Genomic DNA, 23,112 nt, shown 5'->3' with positions numbered 1-23,112 from the left:
TCTCTAACTCAAGTGGTTTAAACATACTCAGAAGTTTCTCAAGGAAATTTTTAATTCAAATTGATTCAAGCTTAATACAAATTAAGAATTATCTCTCAATTGCTGGGCAGTGGTGGTACACATCTTTAATCCAAGCACTCAGGAGGCAGGGCCAGGCAGATCTCTGTGAGTTCGAGGCCAGCCTGGTCTACAGAGTGAGTTCCAGGACAGGCTCTAAAGCTACACAGAGAAACCCCGTCCTGAAAAACCAAAAAGAATTATCTATCAATCATACTTGATATATTCCAAGTGATCTACTGCCATATGTGCCAGTGGAAACTTTAATGGTCAGCACAGATGCTAATGACTGAATGTCTGTTCTCCCCAAACTTCATGTTAAAATTCAATTGCTACTCAAACAGTACCGAGAGGTGGGGCCTTTAAGAGACCATTAGGGCACGGGAACCGCCCACATGAATGGATCAATGCCACTCCTGCAAGAGGACACTGGGTTAAGAGTGGAGCTGGACTACCCTGTCCTCTCTGTCTCCTGTATTCTCTTGTCATGTGACGTTGTCCCACGATGCAGCAAGAAGGTTCTTACCAGATGATGCCTCTGGAGATCACCTATCCCAGCCTCCACCATAACCGTGAGCCAAATAAACTTCTACTGTTTATAACTTACCAAGTCTGTAGTATTCTGTGAAAGCAGCAGAAAACAGCAAACAATGGGTCTAGAATATAACAGAAAACCACTAGACAGCAACTATCTCTCTGAGAGACCATTCCTTCCTTCGGACTCTTCATTTCTATCTAATGAGGTATCTCAGCGTTCTGCTCTGGGCTTTCTTCTTCTCACCCTATATACTCTTCTTTGGCAATACCATGTACTTGCATGATTTCACCTGTCATTCGTATGTCAATAACTTGTTTGAATCAGGACTTCCTATTCAGAGATCATCCTTTATTTAGCCCTAGACTTACATTCAACTACTTCTTCAACAGAGTCACAGAATTGCTCAAAGACATCTAAATTTAATAGCCATACACCAAGGTTTTTTTTTTGTTTTTTTTTTTAAATCCTTCTACTAGCAGAGAAAATTCATTCTAAGTTACCTAGGTGCTCACTCACAAACTCTAGGACCATAATGATCGCTTCTTTGACCCCTAACTCTAACAACCAATCACCATTTCCTGTCTGTTACACAGTTGGTACTGCCATAACACTTTCAAAGAACAAATCTGTCCCAATGTAACGGATGTATTAAAGGATGACTTAGCATACTGTCATTTTTTTCCAGATGATATACTAGATGTGCCAGATACGGCAGTGTATACCTCTAATCCCAGTCCTTGGGAGGTGGAGACAAGGGAATTCATTCCAAGTGCTATGCCAGCCTGGGCTAAATAGTGGGATTCTGACTTACAAAGACAGAGGAGATAAAAGAGGCTGCACTTGGTTGAACAGAGAACTCTGTCAGATCATATAAAATGCACGCATACACATCTACAACACCTAACAGCCACTAAGCTCATCATGTATGTTACAGCCACATCTTTCTGCTTACAATTTCCTATTTGATTTCAGACAGCCCCCTTCCTCCAACCCCCATCACAATAACACACCAACTACGGCCCTTCTTCTATCCATTTCTACACGCTAACTTTAGATTGTTTTTATCTAAAGTAAAGTGCTCTACTTATTACGGTATTTATGTATTTCTTCATCATTTAACTCTGAGACTATCAGTTCCAGTAGATGTCTATTCTTCTTTGCTATGCTACGATGGAGTTCTGTGTCCTGCACTCCCTAGGTCATCTCTACTGCACCACTCCCCTTCGTGTAAGAGATCCTGTTGTTTGGTTTCTGAGACTAATCCTCTGCAAGATTAGTCTAACTCTGCAGCTCAGGCTGGCCTTACATTAAAGGCAATTCTCTTGTCTCAGCCTTCCAAGTGCTGGGATTACAGGCCTGGACGGCCACATCCAGCTAGTACGGGCATTTTGAAGAACCTGTATGTTTGTATCCTAACAGAATTGACTACACCATTCAACATTCTCCAGCCCATCCCAGTTCTCTACCTTCCACAGGTAGCCATATACACCAGGTAACCACCATGCTCCACCTGGATTATGGCGATGGTCTTATTTTACAGCTCTCAGCCAGCAACAGTGCTTTCCCAGCCACCCTCCACGGGCTACTGAAGATCTGTGTGTCTGTGCATGCACATATTTGTTGTACAATCATTAGAAGAGGGTCAAAACTGATATTCAATAATCAGAGGCCTGAGATGCCACAAGTTCAGCAATGTTACCTAAACAATGATTTAAATGCCCCACCTACAGACACCAAATCCAACCCTGTTTAGAAAAACCAGTAGCTGATCTCTTACAGTTCTCTATACACCAGCAACAGAATCTTTTTTAAAACTCAAATGAGAGGAGCATGGTGGCTCATGCCTATAATTCCAACGCTGTGACTACTAAGGCAGGAGGAATGTCCAAAGTTCAAGGTCACTTAGGCTACAGCATGAGACTCTGTCTCAACACAAAACAAAAAAGCAAATGAGTGGAATTTTTCTTTTAATACCCTTTTAGTAGCTCCTCTTCATCCTAAAGATAAGGGCCAAAGTCACAACATGGTCCGTAAGCTCTGGCCTCGCCTTCCAGCTTCACCTCAAGCCCCTTTTCTCTTCTCACATCTCCTACGCTTGGCAGTCACTCATTCGGTAAATGGAATTAAGTTTCTCTGTACTGTGATGGGGTAGAACTATGAACAAGAGGCAAAAATTCACCGGGCGGTGGCGGCGCACGCCTTTAATCCCAGCACTCGGGAGGCAGAGGCAGGCGGATCACTGTGAGTTTGAGGCCAGCCTGGTCTACCGAGTAAGATCCAGGACAGGCACCAAAACTACACAGAGAAACCCTGTCTCAAACAAACAAACAAACAAACAAACAAACAGCAAAAATTCTGTCTTCTTGGCTTTTATAACGATGCCAGGCTTCTCCTCACATCAGGGCTTCACCATACGCTGTTCCCTAAGATTGGCCAGTTCCTTCTTCAGACTGTAATTTCGATATCCTTCCTCAGGAGACTATTCTCGACTCCACCTCAATAAACCTAGTTCTTTGTTCTGTGATCCACAACTCTCAACTGTTCTAACACGTTACTGAACAGAAGTGAAGTGATTTGTTCAACCCTCACCTTTTCTGGGATAGTCCCAGAACTTAACACAGTATCTGACACAGGAAGGTGGTCCATGTGTGCTTATAGATGAGCTGTCTATGTCTTTGTGCTTTATGGATCTATGTTTATACATCCTTCCAAGTATTTCTACAGAAGACTATGTTTATGTGAACACACACACACACACACACACACACACACACACACACACACGTATATTCTCCTATCCCTTAGTAACATCTCTAATCTCCTGGAAAGAGCTGGGAGCAGAGCTTCAAGTCTTCTTTAAGTTGACAGCTCAATAAAAACCTAAGATCATTCAACAACATCCCAAATGTCAGCCAACAGTGGCTTTTGTCGCTCTGCTACAGGGGAAGTAGGTGGAGGTAGGAGATGTCCAGACATGACTGTTGAAAAGCTACTCTTTTCTGAGGCAGCCCCCGGTTTCTGAAGGAGAGGAGAGCTGAAAAGATAGTATTTCATTTCTTCTCAGGGTAGAGGCCTTAGGAAATCTGGACATTGAGTTCATGTCTAGTGACTCACATACTCACACACCTGAAACACAATACAGCTGGGAGCCGGAGAGGAAGGGATCAGACCCCTTGTTTTTCCCAAGCCTGCTTGGATTACCTCACAGGAAGAAAACGAAGGTCAACTGGGAATAGAGTCCTCAGTTTCCCTTTATAGCCATTCTTTTCTTTCACATCTTGGCAGTCCAGTGGAGAACTGATTGAGGAGGCGCAAGACAGCCTGAAGCACCAAGGTGACCCTGGTGTTAATTACCATATAGGTCAGCTACTCTCCTGCCCTTCTGCCTAGGAACCTAAAGGCAGAGAGCTATCCCACACCAAAAAGTCTAGTGAACTTCACAGAGTAATTGTTCATGGTCAGTGCCTGCCTCGCCTGGCCGGGCCTTCACATTGCATTTGCTGAGGCTGGCAAGCAGCCTCCGATGAGCTTTGACAGCTGGCACACTGTTTCCTGGACAGCATGTCTATCTACACAGGCATGCCTAGCTCCACCCAAGAGGGTCTGTCTCTATGAAGCTAGTTCTTAAAGATGTGGCCAGCAAGCATACACACTCTGAGTCTAGCTGACCCCAGCCCAGCCACTGACGACACAGGAAAGAACCAGACTCTGTCTCCGAGCTCCAGATGTACACACCTGGAAGTAAACAAGCATGGGCTTATTTCTAACTGAGTTCACTGATATCCCAAGTCCAGGAGCCGCACAGCAAGAGAAGCTCAGCAGAAGTGATATCTGAACTGCATCTTCAAGGAAAGGGAATATGCCTGATGACAAGAGGCCAGCGGTGTGTTTCATGAAGGGAGACAGCCAGACCAAGGCTCAACGGTAGGACAGCCTAGGCTCCTCAGTCAAAGATGAGAAGTAGTGTCAGAGACTCAGCTATGTGAGTGATCATCAGGAGTGGGGGTTGGAGGGGTGGGGAGCAGAGAACAAAAAAGAGTGCAAAGGATGCACATGAGGGAAAAGGAACACAAAGCATGGGACCAAGTCCACAGCTACCCTGGTGTGGAGCAAATACTCACAGAACTAGTTCCCCTACTGTTCTTCCATGTTCATGTTTAACCCTGGCCACATACCTCAAAAGAAGGCTGCTCTTTCTGCCTACAAGGCAGTCCCTCCTGGCAAACCCCTCTTCCTTGGTTATCCAGTCTGAGATCCTAATCTTCACTGTATCTAATGCAACCTTGCAACAGTCTTTTCCCTAAGCCTACAGGGAACTTCCATCTTGACCCTGGTGTCTTCCCTTCTTCAAGATTCCTGAGAATCACTAAGCTGACTAGTTGCATCAAGTAGATCCTGAGCCTGTTCCAGGGCTATTTTTCCTCTAGTAGCATGACATGTAGGCATCATTCTTCTAGTGGCCTGGGCCTCTAGAGCAATAACTCCTCTAGAGCAAGGCACCAAAAGCCCATTCCTACATCATTTCTTCTGCTAACCTAAGAAGCACAGCATGTGCTAGGGAAGGCTAGTTTTCCGGGTGACGCATTCTTTATCAGGGAACTAGACTAGCTATACAGGGTACTTCTGAGGCCCACACCCCCATGCAAACTCTCCTAGGTCTACAATGCTCTATTAGTGCCAAGATTCTCCTTCATGTCCCAAGGGGCTTGGCTTCCATTGTCCTCTCCTACATGAACAAGGCTCAGCTAGGGTCAGGTGAGAGCAAAGCCAGTTTGGCAAACCCCCCTTCCAAACTAGAGGCACAGGGACCACACTCATGAGCACAGAACAAAGATCAACGAGGACCATGTTTCTCCTAGTGACAGCACAGCTCAGCCCAGAGATTCAGGGGAAAAAAATCCCTTTAACGGAGACTTCTATGTATGTTTGGAAGACACCAATCGGACTCCACCCAGTGGTCTGACCTTCAAGCAGCTCCCCATTCCCAGAAATATCAACATTTCAGTGCATATTACCCAGGGAAGAAAAAGAAGGGATACTGAGAAAATAAAACAAAAGGAAAAACAAGAGCTGGGGTGTGATGGGGGGCATGTCTGAAGAACAGGAGAACCAAAGGCCCTAGGTGGAGCTCAGGTGGTACCTTTTTCAGATTAATCCACTGCTTGAAGTAATCCGCCACTGGCAAGCCTAAATAATGGCACTGGCCTGGAAGCCTACAAAAAAGAGGAGAGAGAACAAGTTGGAAACACACGTCCCAAGTTTGGAGTCTTAAGCTACAAAGTAAAAAAAAAAGACCAAGTTTACAGAACAGAGAGCACAGGGACAAAACATCAGCAGGTACCCAGCTGAGGAAGATATCCCACCTCCAGCACCATAGATACTGGACTCAGAGCCATTCCTCAGAACCAAATATGAGTTTCAAGAGATATTACATAGAATAACATCAGCTACTACTACTTCCTAATTTGTTAAATTCTATTTTTAACACGTTAAGGTCCTTACTTGCATTTTCTCTCAAAGTGATCCCGTGAGGTAAGTACTGTTGTCTGTTGTGGTCTCCTTGCTGCCCTAGGGGTGTTTGCTTTAGATTTATTTTTTATTTTATATTCATGAGTGTTTTGCTCGATATATATCTGTGCATCATGTGCCTGGCGCCCTCAGAGGTCAGAAGAGGATTCAGATCCCCTGGAACTAGAGCTGCAGATGATTGTGAGCTGCCATATGGATGCTGGGAACTGAACCTGGGTCCTCTGCAAGAGCAACAAGTGCTCTTAACCGCTGAGACATATCTCTAGCCCCTGTTTGATGGATTGCTTGAGACAGGATCTCACTCTATAGCTCTGGTTGGGCTGGAACTCACTATGTAGACCAGGCTAGCTTCAAACTCAGAGATCTCCCTGCTTCTGCTCAGTGCTGGAACTAAAGGCACGTGCCACTACACTCAGCTCCTGGTATGTGTTTGTTTTGTTTTCTGAAACAGGGTCTCATGCAGCCCCCTTGACTCCAATTCCCAAACACTGGAATTAGAAACTGTGCCACTACACTTTTTGGCAGTGTTGGGGTCAAACCCAGGGTGTCAGGCATGCTAGGCAAGTATTCTACCAACTGAATTACATTCCCACTCCTCCAGAGGAGCAGCAAGTAAAGACTTTTTAAAAACTGGTATCTCAGGTATGTGTCAGTAACAGAAAACTGACTAACACAGGGCCCAAGAAGGGAAAATGAGTCTTCAGAAATTATAGAAAACATTAATTCTGACATGGTGGGACACACCTTTAATCCCAGCACTTGGCAGGCAGAGGGCAAGTGGGTCTCTGAGTTCAATGCCAGCCTAGCTTACACAGTGAGTTCTAGGACAGCCAAGGCTATACAATGGAGAGACCCTGTCTCAAAAGAAAAGAAATGAAAAGAAAAGAGAAAGTACAGAGAACAAAACTTTCACATCTTCTTCCCAGAACCTTCCTTAAAATCGGAGGGCTTAGAAAGCTTCCCACCTACTACCCTTCTCCAGGCCACAGGCCTTGAATCACTGCATGGTTCCTAAGAAGACAACGCTTCACGAGTCAAGACTACCTCAACTCATCGCCCCTTTCCATGACATCAGTAATTGAGGTCACATATGCACTTCTGACCCTACTTCCTATTACCTGCAGTTAGGCTAAATTCTAGAAGCATGCATCCCTTTTCTGTAATACATTGAGCTGATATTTTTGTTGGTTTTGTTTTTCTGAGATAGAGTTTCTCTGTGTAACAGCTCAGGCTGCCCTGGAATTCACTTTGTAAACCAGGCTGGCTTCAAACTCACAGAGATCCACTTGCCTCTGTTTCCCAAGTGCTGGGACTAAAGATGTGCGCCACCACGTCTGGCCTAGAGCTGATTTTTTTAAGCTTAAAATCAAGTTATTAGTGTCAAATGTTAGAGTGGCCAAACAAGATGAGAGGTGAGAAAACCCAAAGGACTTCATAATATGGAGGTTCCCAAGTGATCTTGCTGAGTGGCATGTTAACATCAGCAGGTCAGGTAAGGAATGGCAGAGAGCGAGCCACTTAGAGACAAGGGAACAGAGAGCCAGGTACAGACTCCTGTTCTTAGAGACAAGGGAATGGAGAAACAAGTACAGACTCCTGTTCTTAGAGACAAGGGAACGGAGAACCCAGTACAGACTCCTGTTCTTAGAGACAAGGGAACGGAGAACCAGGTACAGACTCCTGTTCTTAGAGACAAGGGAACGGAGAACCAGTACAGACTCCTGTTCTTAGAGACATGGGAACGGAGAACCCAGTACAGACTCCTGTTCTTAGAGACAAGGGAACGGAGAACCAGGTACAGACTCCTGTTCTTAGAGACAAGGGAACGGAGAACCCAGTACAGACTCCTGTTCTTAGAGACAAGGGAACGGAGAACCAGGTACAGACTCCTGTTCTTAGAGACAAGGGAACGGAGAACCAGGTACAGACTCCTGTTCTTAGAGACAAGGGAACGGAGAACCCAGTACAGACTCCTGTTCTTAGAGACATGGGAATGGAGAACCCAGTACAGACTCCTGTTCTTAGAGACAAGGGAACGGAGAACCCAGTACAGACTCCTGTTCTTAGAGACAAGGGAATGGAGAGCCGGGTACAGACTCCTGTTCTTAGAGACATGGGAATGGAGAACCCAGTACAGACTCCTGTTCTTAGAGACATGGGAATGGAGAACCCAGTACAGACTCCTGTTCTTAGAGACAAGGGAATGGAGAGCCGGGTACAGACTCCTGTTCTTAGAGACATGGGAATGGAGAACCCAGTACAGACTCCTGTTCTTAGAGACATGGGAACGGAGAACCCAGTACAGACTCCTGTTCTTAGAGACAAGGGAACGGAGAACCCGGTACAGACTCCTGTTCTTAGAGACAAGGGAATGGAGAGCCGGGTACAGACTCCTGTTCTTAGAGACATGGGAACGGAGAACCCAGTACAGACTCCTGTTCTTAGAGACAAGGGAACAGAGAACCCAGGTACAGACTCCTGTTCTTAGGAACTTGGGCTGTGAGAACCCAGTTGAAATGACAAGTTCACCTCAGAAAGCTGAAGGGAAATCCAGCTGTCCCTTCATCACCCTTCAAATATTTGACAGATGCTAACAGCAATCTGACCTCTGAGTTTCAGGAAGTAAACTAAGATTCACTTTTACAAAATGCATCATGTTTTTCTTTTCTTTTGTGACAGGGTCTCTCTACATAGCTCTGGCTGTCCTGGAATTCTCTCTGTAGACCAGGCTGGCCTCAAACTCACAGAGATCTGCCTGCTTCTGCTTCCTGAGTGCTGGGACTGAAGGCTGTGCCACCACACCTGGCTGTCTTTCTTGAGAAGCAGGTTCCTTTCAAACACAGGTGGCACAGCAACGTACCTATAACTAGCTTTCTGGAGGAGAATTTCTGGCTGGTGAAGGGGTATCCAGAGGTGGTGTGCCCAAATAGGGCCAGGGACCAAGGACATGATGCCATCAAACAAGGCTTCTAAGGGTAAGAGGTAGCCTGAGCAGCTGGAATGGAATCTCCTGAGAAGCAAACTGTAATTGAACTGTTTGAATCATATCATTTCCTTCTTTTTCTCTGATGTTCCTTACCCTTTGCGTAGTGATTGCTAAGCTCACTGTTTCAGAAAAATCACACCAAGGTCTGGGTGTGAAGAGACCACCTGAAGCAGGAGGAACACAGGCCTAATCAGCAAAGGGAAGCAGCCCCTGTCTTATTTTCCTGTAGCCAACCTCAGGCACCTTCTTCTGACTTTAGTTGATGTCATGAGTCCTATTGGTTCTGGCTAGCTCTGGAGAACAAGGGATTCCCTTTTCTGTGGGATTTCAATGGTACATGACAGCTATAGACATCACCTCCAGTTAGGAAGGGTCTAGACCAGTGGGATCCCGCCTGCTCCTCTTCCATAGGAGCCACAGTGAGAACAGACCGGAAAGAAAGATCGTCTAAACACTCATTCATATCTGAACATAGCTCACGTCTTCATTATGGTTTTTATTGCTGTGAAGAAACACCATGACCATGACAACTCTTATAAAGGAAAACATTTAATTGTGGGGGCTCACTTGCAGTTTCAGAGACTTGTTCAGTCTATTATCATCAAGGCGGGGCGCATGGTGGTGTCCAGGCAGACATGGTGCTACATGAGTAGCTGAAGAGTCCTACATCTTTCAGGCAACAGGAAGTCGACTGAAACACTGGGTGGTATTCTGAGCATAGGAAACCTCAAAGCCCGACCCCACAGTGACACACTTCCTCCAACAAGGCCACACCCACTCCAACAAAGCCACACCTCCTAACAGTACCACCTCTTATGAGATTATGGGGGCCAATTACATTCAAAGTGCTTCTCTGTACTCTATATCTGTTTGAGGTATGAAGGGGAAACATCAATCTTACTCAGGAGCTCCATGCATGAAATTTGCAGATCCAAGGAGAGGAGTAGGGTTGCTAGTGCTCCTCTAGTCCAGCCCTGTGACTCCCAGCATAAGCAGTACAAATATAGCAGGGCTCAGACTCAACTTCATGAAAGATAGAACCAAGAGCTGGAACTTGAACTTCCAGGTGTCTCATGGGAAGATAGCTAAACATTTTATCATTCAATCCCACCCCAGCATAGAGAACACAAGGCAGGTTAGAGTGGTCACCATCCCCTACACAAACGAGGAAACAGATTCATCGAAGAAAAAGGATTTGCTCAATCATGCAACAAGCCAAGAACAGAACTAGAAATGGACTCTGAGGCTTCTAAATACATGGGTGTCAACTGCACATATTTTCCTAGAGACCTTGACTCATCCCTGAGAAGGTAAAGCTTGGAACCTTGTAGAGGTGGGTAGGATGGTAGTTACTGCTCAAGGCCACATGTTTATTCAACATTCTTAGGAGCCCAAGGTTAGTGGCTATCAGTAGATACATGGATTCACTAATCTGGCAAAGAAAAGGGCAAAGGCTCCTGGCACAAAGGGTCCAAATACTGAGTTTCTACCAGATACAGATCCCAAGGAAAAGAGCCACTGGCAGTGGGCCCTGAACTAGCCTGCGGGCATAAACGTGCAGGCAAGTTTATGGTGCCCAGGTCTCCATGCAGCTGGATTCACTGGGCACAAAGCTCCCCAACTGCCCAAACATCATCTGGTCATGCTTATTACTGTTGCCCAATGAAATTTTATGCACCGAGTCCACAGGTGTGATTTCCCCTTCTTTATGAGGGGTCGGAATGACATCACCGATGGCCAATAGAAAAGACCCAATTATGTCCAGGCCATAAAAAGGAATGGGATTTTTTTCCCCACCAAATCAAAACTTCCTTCAGTTTCATGAATACAAGGGGCCCCTTTTAAGGACACCCTCCACCCCCCACATGTGCACGCCAGTCCTGCCTGTGGGCTCTAAAGCAAGGTACATGATCACTCTTCAAATGCTGTGGGCCTAGAGCCAGAAAGGGCCTCTACCTTGGCATTTACCATGTGGTCTTACTCTTATCACTGGCACTTCAAGTCACCAGAACAGAACTTCAAACCCTCCCTATCATCAGATGCTTGACAGGCTCTTCTCTTCTCTAACTTCCCCAGAAGTTCTCTAACTGGGGAAATTAGAGAAGATGGGGTACTTCTTAAGTTTCCTACTGGTACTTTGAAATAACAAAACGAGAGCTTTTGCTTAGAAAGAAGAGAATACGGGAGGGTAGGACCATATGAAAATGTCTCTCCCCACAAACAGACAACAAAGCAAAGGGAGCCCCACCTTCCCCACCCCAGCCCTCATTCAGGCCTACCACCTGCAACTGAGCTGTTCAGCTTGGCCCAGACAGCCTTGATAGCAAACAGGTGTGGCTAGCTTGGCGCCAGCCAAAGCAGGGGAGTAGCTCATTAAGGGAGCCCCCACACCCCACCCTTTGCTAATGGGTATGACCAAGGTAGAACCATTGTAAGCAGGAACTCAGCTTTGAAGATTTGGTGAACGGAGCTTGGGGGAGTGCCTCTAGGTTTGAGTTGAGGAGACCACAGAGGTTTGACAGACAGACTGGCAGGCAGATACCAAAAGGCAGGTCCTGCCAGAGAGCAGGCACCTGTGCTGGAAGAGGTTGTGGACATTATTCCTTAAAGGTTTTGCTCTTTTCAAATTTTAACCAATAAACCCACCTTGGGAGCAGACTCAAGACCTTATAGAGGAGGGACCAGCCGGCTGGGGTCATCATCTACTCCTTTCTGTTTCATGGGAAAGGCCATGGCACCTGGATCTCAGAATGACTTGGATTGTCAGTCCTGATGGCCAACAGCACTGAAATGTGTACACATCACTCATCTGTAGAAACCACTGTGTTCCTGTGACACATAGACAAGGAATGTCTCGAAGTCATTAGTGGACCATGAAGACACAGAGGCCCAGCTTTGGAAAGGAGTGGGTCAAGAGAAGCCAGAGCAAAGACCCTGCAAAGGGGCACCTCGGAGGTACACGCAGCTTCCTCATTTGCCCAGTCCGATACAAACACTCAGAGTGTTGTCACCAGCTGTCTTACATTTCAGAACTGCCACAATTCTCTACACTACTCTGTTAGTGAAGAGGCTGAGCTCCAGGAAGGACACCACACCCCTGGAGCCCTGTCTAGCGTACTACCTAGTCAGAGTGCCACAGTCTACATGACCTAAGTCTGCATCCAGCACATGCCAGCCACACCAACCTGAGCAGCACTTAGCTGGGGACGTGGCTCTTTGTCTCTCCTGCTTCCATTCCCCATGCGCAGGAGATAAACAGAGCTCGAGTGATGAACAGCCCCGCCTTTCACGATCACTTCTCCTCAAGTTGAGGAGAGTGGCTAGTGATGGATGGGCTAGAATTTGGTTATCAGGAAGGGCTGTCAGCCAGAGGTGCCTATCTCCTCCCCCACTACGCAGGGCATCATTACACTGTGGCATAGAGGTAAAATATGACCAAGGGGAGGGAAGGAAGAAAGAGGGAAGGCTGGGCTTCCAGACGGAGCAAATTGAGCAACAATGAGAGCAGGCATGAGGCTGGGACGTTAGTTATCTGCCTGTGACACCTTTTATCTCTGCACAAATTGGTCCTTCCTCCCCCACTGCATCCTCTTATACAAACAGAGGCAGACACAATGTGTCACCACTGCAATAGCACAGCAATTTAACCCGAATTAGTAAGGGGGTCAAGCTAGGAAATAGGGGTTTCTCATTTCAACAGGTTCCTTGTCTCAACTCTGAACCACCACATCGTAGGAAGGAGAGTGGAGAAAAAGCAGACTCATAATTGAATTCACTCACTTGGCCACTGTTGATGTATAAAAAATTAATGCTCAAGCCTCCTACTTACCAAAGCTAGTTATTCTCCATCTCACTTGCGTGACATGCCATGTCAAAAGACAACACTGGCCTGCCCCAACCAGGTCTAGCACTCAGGGCTAGGAATCAGCAAGAACAGGGAATAAGGGAAAGGCATGCTAGCCAGAAACTGAGGGCTAGCTGCCTACAGGACAGGTTGCAGCAGAGTGCAGGATGTGCAAAGAGTGGGAACTGTAGGATTACAGGTGCTGATCACATCAGAAGTGGTCCTTGACAGCTCAAGAACAGACTTATGAGCACACCTTTAATCCCAGCACTCGGGAGGCAGAGGCAGGTAGATCTCTGAGTTCAAGGTCAACCTGATCTACAGGGCAAGTTCCAGGACAGCCAGGGCTACACAGAGATATCTTGTCTCGAAAAACAAACAAACAAACCAAACAACAACAAAAGAATCCATTCCCTTCCCACCCCCCAAAAAACCTTCTTGGTCCAGCCTCCAATGGAAGATGTGTAGTACGTTTTAGAGTAACCCCTCTCTGACAGAGAGCCCGGTCTATTGCGTCGGGAACGGCTGCACTGCTGACATTGACTAGGCTTGTGGAGGCAAGAGAGGAGCCTGGCCTGTTCTTCAGTGACCTCCACCATGGAGGGACCTGGAGCTGGAGAGGCCCTCGATGGGCAGGCAGTGCACCATACCACCATACCCCACCCCAATCCTGCTCTAGGGCTCTGTTGCACTAATTGGCAACTTGATCAAGGGGCCATTGTCCTTGAGCAAGGACATCACCCCCATTACCTCCTACTCTATGAGAATTAAAGGAGCCAGTCAAGGGAGACAGACTTTGAAACCAGGGGCTCAGAGGAGAGTTTTGGATAGAAGGTCAGCAGACATCAAACTTGGAATTTAGAGATGCTTCTGGGCCAGATGAGGCGAGGTAAGGAGAGACACTAGAAAAGTGATCTGGGGGTAAATGGCAAAGGGAAAGCTTCAGAATCACTCCGTAGCTTCAAAAAATGGACTGAGGGGAGGAGTTATGGATAAAGGAGGGAGCCAGGGACTCCTCTTTCAAGTTTAAAAGCAAAGCACACAAATAACGGGTAGAAAAGCCAAGGGTCCACTCCAGACACAAAAACCACCACAGTTTTATGAGCACTGATGAGACCCAGGATGCTCAACTCAGGAGCTACTCAAACCAGGTTCCTATATTCAGAGGCTTCCAGGTCCATCTGGAAGACAGGTACAGCAGAAACAGTAGTCTCGAAGCAACTGCTGAGGAAGGGCCTCCTTGTTCCTGGTGACGGAGGGCAATACCCTGCAGCACTTGACAGAGAATCAGCTTCAAGTCCCTGCTCAACAAGCATGCGCACTGCCCCTCCACTGGCCTCTGCCAGCCCACAGCCCTGGGAGGATGCACTGCTGACTTACTGGCCCACTTTGCCTGCACACTTGCTCCCATCCTCTGGGATATCTGCAGGTTACAATTCCAACCACAGGCTTCAGAAAGACGATACACTTGCTAGAGCCTGCAAAGGGTCAGGAGAGAGTACTGTTTGAAATACCAGCATGACAGCTGGCTCCTTGTCTGTCTCCTGCTCCCCAACCCCCTCCCCAAACTTGTCATGGTACAAGAAGTCTATAAGCAGCCCATCAGATTTAAATATCAGTGTGCGTGAAGCAGCAGCGAGAGAGCAAGGAAGTGGGGAGCAGACAGTGAGTGCCTCTGTCGCCACTGCTGTCAGGGAACACTAATGAATTTCACCACCAGCAGCCATGCTTCAGCTGGGGGGGTGGGGGTAGGGTGACGGGTGGGGAGTTTCCTTGGGAGAACTCTGTCAGTATTAAAACATCTTTTCCCAAGGCCTTGCTAATATATGTTATTGAGGAACTGAGAACTATGGACCACCCAGGTCTTCAAGAGGAGGAGAGACTGGGGCAAATCCTGATGTCCTCTAAAATAGGAAGGGACATACAACTGGGAGGCTGGAGGGAGCTGGCTAAGCCCCATTAGATGGGTGACCTCTGGCATGTCTCACCCCTTGCCTTCCCACCATCACCCAGGCTTATCTCAGAGGCTTTGGGCTGCTCCACTGGAAGGACAAGGAAAGGAAGGGCCCCAGGCAGCAAGAGGCAGCCTGGCCAACTTCCTGCCCATCCCACTTCACAGCAACTGTAGCTAACTCCACAAGGAGGCCCAAGGAACATGTTACACACCATCCTTCTGGACCTGAGGAAGATGGGATGAGAAGACTCTACACCTGTTCCATAGGCAGCTAATTCTCTCTGTCCAGGAGACCGAGAGATGCTTACCTTCCAGAGACTTTCCCAAGATCCTAAGCAACAGATCCATGACTTGACTTCAGGTATATTTGCTGCCTCCTGTGTATCCTCTTCTGCCAGACCCTGCCCTTCTCACTCCTTCCCACTGGTATACATGGCCCTCTGGCACGGCATAGTCCACAGCTGCCATATAGCACTAGGCTGGGCTCCAGGCCAGGGTGAACCCAGCCAGGAAGAGAAAGCTGTGGGACCGAGCCAGGTCATCACCTGGGAGTCGCCACAGCTCAGAGGACATGGATGCATCAGAAGCCTTCCCTTGGGTGCCCTCTGCACAACTCTGATCAACAGTGTCTGATCTGGCAGCAACCTGCTGTGCAGGGGGCAGATGACATTTAATTTCCTCTTGGTTTCCCTACAGTACAGACGAAAGGCCGTCACCTGCGTCTGGGTCTGGCAGCACAGCTGGAACTGTTCCCAGACATGCTGCTAGGGAGAGTTCCCAAACAGAACCAGAATGGAGGCGGGTGCACTGGTATACCCCTCAGGCCAGGCTGCCAGTCCTCCCAGGAAAGCAAACCTCAAATCCTAGAGCCAAACCATTGCTTGAAGGCTCTAAAGGAACTGCACGCAGAGTATTTCCCATTCCCATTCTTTTTATTAAAAAGATGAATGTATTATTTTATGTGTCTGAGTGTTTGGCCTGCATATATGTATATGCACCACATGCATGTAATGCCTGAGGAGGCCAGAAGGGAGCATAAGATGCCCTGGGACTGGAGTTATAGAAGGTTGTGAGCCACCATGTGGGTGCTAGGAACTGAACCCAGGTCCTCTGGAAGAACAGCTAGTGCTCTCAACCACCGAGCCATCTCCCCAGCAGTCAGTACTCTTAACTAACAAGACATTTCTTCAGTCCCAGTAATTTATATTTTTTATGGGTATGGGTGTTTTGCTTGCATGTATGTCAGATACCCTAGGAATGTGAGCTACCAAGTCAGTGCTGGGAACCAAAACCGAATCTTCTGGAAGAGCAGCAGGTGCTCTTAAGCGCTGAGCTATCTCTCCAGCTCTTTAGCTCCTAGCTTTTACAGCCTACCTACCGACTAGCTCTACTGCCAGTCGAACCCACTGGAAGCACTGACTGCTGCAGACACCTTGTAGAAAGTGTAACACACACCTCTCCGGTGCTGGAAATGCCCTGGAATCCTATCACCTGTACCTCCCAGTGCCTGTCTAGGCAAACAATAAGATAAGTACCTCTCCAGTGTCCATCCCATGGCACAGTGCTCACTTGTGTGGAAAGCGCTAGAGCTGCTACCAAGACCTGGACAGAGATCCTGACTATACAGAGTATCAGGGAATAGGGTAGGGAAGGAGGCTGAGCACCAGATAGGAGGCTTCCAGGGTACTTTGGCCAGTATCTTTGCTAATGGCCTGATTTCTTTTTGGATAGGGAAACAATGAGCTCCCTAGCAGTTCAAGCTGTCTCCAAGATACCCCACACATCCTAGTGCAGTTTCTACCCGGCCTGTGGCTCTCTTGACCCTATGCCTGGACTGTGTTTGTATGGCCTACAATGCCCCCTGGAGGCTCTGAAGAGAGACATCCTCCTGGTACTCAGGGTCTGGAATATAGTCCAGCCGCTGCTTCATATAAGTGTACAAGGACTCAGCTGTTGCCTTTAACCTCTGGCTGGTCCCCTGCCCTGACTCCAGCTCTTCTGCTCCTTTCAAGATGTGCAAGCACTCAGTCTGTACAGAGTACTGCTCCTGGCACAATAGCACTGGAACAAGCTTAGGGAGTCCAAAACCACGCTCTAGGAAGTTCTGGGCCTAGGGGTTTCAAGAGAGAGCTCAGGCTACCTTATGGACTAGGGAGACTTGGCCTGTTCCACCCTCCAGTGCCTCTCACTGTGTTTGTCGTCTTCTTTACTGTGTTTTCAGTCTACTTCGCCCATCATTAGTTCTGATCACTTGTGCTCCCCACAGTCCCCAGCACACTAACTACTTCCTTGGCCTAGAATAGGTTTCAATGGGCTAATTTCAGGCCTTCCATGGCAGTTTTCTACAGTACTCTTAGGGGAGAAGCACTACAGTGGAAGGAATTGTCATTTACAGGAACATGGATACGGTTGACACATGCCACTCTTAAATCAACAACTGGGGCACACCTGCTCCTATGATCAATCACCTAAAACTGATATTCAAAGAACCAAACAGACTGCATTTGACCAATCTTTGAGCCAAATGCAGCATACTACAACAGGAAATACCACTTCCTAGATGTTTCCAAATTCTGTATGTGGGAACATGGAGGCACAGAATATCTCATCCCTGTCAAGAGTCTGTCCCCTAGCCAGCCAGCCTAGAAAGGAGCCATGAGCCCCACAGTTCTGGTTACAGGACTGGAAATGAAAGAAGGTTCTTGGCTCCAGCCACCAAGCACACCACCTGAAACTCCTCCAGCCAGGTTTGCGAGGGGTAGAGAGGAAGCAAGAGATGGTGTCCTTCTGGCTAAAGCCACTTGTTAACAGGCCCTGGATTCCTTTATCTCCAGGGAAAGGAAGGTAGCACTGAGCACTGCCCCCTCCCATGCCTCCCAGCAGGGCCAGGGAGGACAGCCATTAGTGTGCACCTCAGCAGACAATGGGGAGGAGAAGTCTCCAGAGCAAAGGACAACTGCAGCAATTAGAATGCAGGGAGGTTCAGAAGCTATTTAACTGGGTGACCCCTGAGGTCACTGCATCTGACTCCCATCCCTAGATAAATATTGTATGAGAGAGGAGGGGGCGAGCAAGGGAGCCGAGGCATCGCAGCTCCTCCTTCCCCTCCTTTCCCAGGCGATGCGCTGCGCTGCCGCCTCCAGCCCCACACAACAGGAACATTATTTACAGCCCTGACAGTCAGAGCAATCAGCTAACCAAGAGGGAATGGACAAAGTCGACTTACCCAAAATTGACTATGGCAATTGAGGAAGAAACCAGGTAGGTGGGGGAAGGGTGCTGAACTAACACAAGACACAAGGCTTCCCTTGCCCCCTGGGTCCTGCTGGAGCAGGCACGGCCACCCTTAAACCCTCATGTGTCGCAGGGGAAGCAGGTCTTGACCAGCAGAGCGAATCAGAGAAATGGGACATCCTTCCATCTCTCATCACTACCCGGGTGCTCTTGGCAAAGATGGAGCCCTGGCTACCTGCCCAAAGGAATCCAGACCGGCCACAAGCCACCTGCAGAGCCAGCTGGCCCTTAGCTGACCTGACAGGCAGAGGCCAAGAACATGGAAGTGAGATAGAGTAGACCGAGGCCAGGGCGGGGGAGGACGAGGAGCCTGAGAGCCACTCCTGCAGTCCTGCTCTAATGCACCCTGACATGCCTCTGAAGACAGAGAGCTGTTTGCAGTCAGCACCGTGATTTGTTAGTAATTATTTCCATGGTGTCACATTGCTGTCACTCTGTTAACAAAGAGACAGGCTGCCCCGGGCTGCCTGCAAGAAAGAATCGCAGAGAAAAAGGCCTGTCAGACTCCCGGGATTCTCTGGGTTGGCTTTCTTCCCCAAACCAACATCTTCGCAGGCTTTGGAAGAATCAGTTTTACAGAACTATCAAGTCTGAGCTGTGTCACCCTTTAGCCAGGGACACTGAGAATTTATCCAACCTACTCACAGCTGCCCTTCCCAAACCTCTACAAAGCTAAGCCCCTTTACAAAACACAGGCCAGCATGCCAATAGAGACACAAGGCTCCCTGGCCTTCAACTCCCGAACTCCATGCTCCTTGACTTTTCTGCCTCACAGCTGTGTCTGTCCTTTGCAGGCGCTCTTAGAAGCCTTACAAAAGAAACTCATTCTGACCAGACCGATACAGCTCCGCTTTCAGCATGGGTGGGGTAGGGAAAAACAGGACAGCTGAGAATCTTCCCTTTACAAATCCACCAACTGCATTCAAGAGCAAAGCTGCTCAGGTGCCACGCCCTTCCAGCTTCCATAAGCCAGAGCCTCTGAGGAGCAACTGCAAGCTGACCTACCTTTCCCAGGCCTGGATCAGCTCAGGTCTGCGAGGGAGAACTGGTAATGTCTCCATTACCCTGGCTGGGAATTAGAGGACAGACTGGCAAGCACTGACAAAACAGAGGTCACTAGCCTTTCCAGGCACGGAAAGTTGGAGATGAATTCCCTCCTCTCACAGGGGGAATCAAGCTTCAGGAGAGTGGAGGGAAGGCCACTACTGAGCAACTCATGTCATGCAACGGTAGCAGAGGTGGTGGCAGCAGCTAATGCCACCTCTGGCATCATGAACAGACAAGGAAGAGGGTCACAAGAGCCAGAGCTCTGTTAAAGCTGCTGCCACCAAGGTCCTGCAGAACCCCACTAGACAGAAGAACCTGGACAGGACCAAAAGTGTTTTGGCATGAGAGTCTAAATGGCAGAGGGCAGGCCGGTTACATACAGGAGAATGCAACTCAGTGAAGGCAGGCTGCTTGAGAAGTTCTCATGGCTCGTTTACCACTGTGCCCTTAATTCCTGAAACAGTGCAGGGCACACTGTGGGCACCTAACACTCATCTGCTGAGAGCAGAAATAAATGAGCCAGAATGGGCTCCAGAATAAAGAAGGAAGGCCACAAGGCCAAAGGACTGGAAATGGGTTTTAAAGGACGAGGGGAATTGAAACAAGTTGATAGGCAGAGAAATTTTTATACCAAAATGAACATTCATGTACTCCATTCAGCAAACATATGCTAAATATCCAAAGAAGGTAGATATCCCAACAAAAAGAAAATAAAAGTGCAGTATTACAAAAACAATAAAATATTAAATAACAAAAAGGCCAAGCTGATTTATACAACCACATGAATTAAACTGTCATTACATTGTACAAAGTAAGTCAAACACAGAAGTGTACACATTCGTATGACTTAATTTCTATGAGGTCTTGTCAAGAATAGGTGACGCTAACCATGAGTAATATAAGTCACAACAACGGTTAGTGGCAGGGGTAGGTGTGACTTGACTGGGAGGGGCACACAGGGATCTTCTGAGATGATGGAAAAGAGTCTTGATTGGTGACACAAGTGTATACTTGTATACAAACTTATCATGTTATAAATGACATGCGCTTATATTTACATACTATACTACACTTATTTTATGCTTTGATTTGAGGGTGCGGAATACCAGGAACTGAACCTAGGTTTTCAGGCACGCTAAGCGAGTAATCTGCTATTGAACTACACATCCAGGCCTCTTTCTACTCTTTATTTTGACATGAGGTTTCACAAAGTTGCCCAGGTTGGTCTTGAACAGCTGTGTAGCCCACCCAGGTAAGCCATGACCTTGTGATTTCCTTACCTTAACCTCCTAAGTGGCTGGGATTACAGGCCTGGACCATAAGGGCCTGTAGGCTCATATCATGTTTGTTTGTTTGTTTAAGACCAAAAACAAAAACTGATATTCAAGAGTCACAAAAATAATAGGTGAAGCCTTAGAAAAGAAACACTGGTTTTAATATCTCATACAAAAGAAAATACTAATGTTTTCTGGGAGCAGCAGTAGTTCCTTCTTAGGAGACAAGCCCTCCAGCCTTCATTCTGACAGCGAACACACATGCCTGTGAAATATCAAGACTCAAGAAGACTAAAAATGTTCCACACAAAGAGGAGCAGGGCCCAAGTCTTGGTCTAGGGGTGGTAGCTGGGAGGGAGGTTGCAATCCATGTCAGGTGAGCTCAGGAGGACAGGCAGAGAGAACCACATGCCCCAGCCATGTCCCAGATGGCTTCGAGGCCTCTAAAGCACCTTATCTGTCAGACTTTGCCACTGAGAATAAAGCCAGACTTCAAGAGTCTGATCTGGAGCCACAGACATAGGACCCAATTTGTCTTCCTGACAATCCAGGCATAGACTTGCTGGGCTAGTCCAACTCTGGGCTAAGAGGAAGGTCTCAGAGGGTCCAAGCCTGCTGCCAGCAAAGAAGGTGCTAAGATGCTCACAGATGGTCCCTGGGAGCTCTACAGATCAAATCCTAGGCTAGAATTTGGGCAGCAACACTTGCTTCTGGACCACTTTTAAATAGTAAAAAATGATTGAGTCACCAATTCTGCAGCAGGCCAATGAGGACACTATTGCTTTCAATGTCTCACAGCCTGATCAGTCATTAAGCAAACATCTTTTTTTTTTTTTTACCGGAGCTGAGGACCGAACCCAGGGCCTTGCGCTTGCCTAGCAAGCGCTCTACCACTGAGCTAAATCCCCACCCAAGCAAACATCTTTATCTTTAACCAGTTTTAACTGGGCAAAACTTCCATTCAGGGGTTCCTATAATTCCTACAGTGATTTAAACCCTTTTGCACCTTCCCAGGGGTGAGAAAATGAGGCTGCCAACGGAGTTTTACTGTCACCCTAGCCATAGCCAGAGTACCCAGAAAGGAGCAGCAGAGGCTCTGTCTACCCGACAGCAGATCTTCTCCTCCAGAGCCCCTCCACCCATGAACTCCTTCCAACGCAGATGACTACCCCAATGAAAGCTCCAAAGGAAGGTGGTATGGTAAGAGGCCTGTTAACCTGCAGTTCTAGGACGTCATGAAGAGTGCAAAAGGAGCAAAGACTGGGAACCAGGAGCTGCTCTGGCTACATTTCAGAAATGGATAATCCCTTTAACGCTGGTTCTAGGCCCAGACCTACAGGAGGGACCTTCAGATGTTTCTGAGTAGGCCAGCTCCAGGGGTGTCTGTGCTCACAGGCCGGGAGAGGGGGGGAGCACCCTTCACTTCTCCAAGCCCAAGAACTCTCAGCCCAAGGAGCTGTCAGGCTAACGAGGCTACCCCACCACCACTCCATCTGAGCGTGGCAGGCTGCACCGCACGACTGGCTTCAGGTGGCTCTTCTTTAATTAATGGCATCCCGGGCTCTGCAGGGAGCTTCACCCCACAATGAATGGCCCTCTCTCATTAGAGGCAAGCCTGCCATGATGTATTCAGGGTGAGGGCCAGGATTCATTTCCCTGTCTGTGGGTTGGGGATGGGAGGGAGGAAGAGGCAGCAGGGAGATTTATATCGAGTGACTTGGATTAGCTGCAGCTGAAACATGACCCCATCAACTCAAGCTGCCTTCTTGAGGGTAACCCAACGCACCTCTGCTGACGAGAGAGCTCTAGGGAAACTGAAAGAAGGGCAGAAGGTCTGGATGCCATTCTCTCCGAGCTTCGACTCCAACTCCAAGGTCCAGACTTCCTCTACAACCTCTGAGACATTCTCTCCCCTGCCCCCACACATCTCATGTGCTCGGAAGCCTGTGCTGACTCGGAACAATCTTTCCCATCAAGAGCCTTGTCGTGGCTGGGAGGCTGACCTACCAGCCCCCATGAAAAGGATGGAGGCTCTACCCTATGGCTTTCAGTTGGCTCTTCTGACTTCCGTAGTAAGCAATACACAGATCCCTTACTTCACAAAAGGGGTCTACAACATGGCTTGCCCCTTAACTGTTCTCTGGATAGGACTCAGGTATATTGTACCACACGGCATCTCAGACATCAGACCAGTTGGTACTAGAAAAAGGCAGCATGAATTTGTCATAAAAACATGCCAACAGCTATCATTTCACTATGGTGATCCACTGGGCTGAATCCTGTTTCCAGTGTGGGAAGACTGGGCAACTCTGTTCTCTGCAAACATCTATCTCTACCTGTTGAGTCACCTTACTAGCCCAGCAACTCTATTTTCCTTGCTTCCACCTCTCCCTGGTACTATCTTACAGGATCACAGAAGAACTGACCTCCCAGGCAAAAGACAAAAAATTTGGGCTTTGAGATGTTACTGTTTACAAGATTGTCACACATTTTAAAAGAAGGCCACGCTGTACTCTGCTTGTACTTGACTGGTAGGATCTAGAAGAAGGTAGATTAAGGCTACACAACACACAGCCCTGTCCACTGTTT

The 23,112-nt window shown here is 47.8% G+C and overlaps 1 protein-coding gene across 4 annotated transcripts in view; it reads right to left on the bottom strand.

Moving 5' to 3' along the window:
• The window catches only part of Eri3 (ERI1 exoribonuclease family member 3), a 100,544-nt gene that overhangs the window by 26,811 nt on the left and 50,621 nt on the right, over window positions 1-23,112 (bottom strand). For all 4 annotated transcript variants that reach the window (XM_059254833.1, XM_059254832.1, XM_059254831.1 and 1 more), the window contains exon 7: window positions 5,736-5,808. In XM_059254833.1, the coding sequence (XP_059110816.1) occupies window positions 5,736-5,808 (73 nt within the window). The remainder of the gene's footprint in view (window positions 1-5,735; window positions 5,809-23,112) is intronic.

The sequence above is a fragment of the Peromyscus eremicus genome, chromosome 2 (assembly GCF_949786415.1).
Source record: "Peromyscus eremicus chromosome 2, PerEre_H2_v1, whole genome shotgun sequence".
In the NCBI taxonomy this organism is placed as follows: domain Eukaryota; kingdom Metazoa; phylum Chordata; class Mammalia; order Rodentia; family Cricetidae; genus Peromyscus; species Peromyscus eremicus.
The sequence above is the reverse complement of the archived record's forward strand: the minus strand, read 5'-3'. Positions and strand labels throughout refer to the sequence as shown.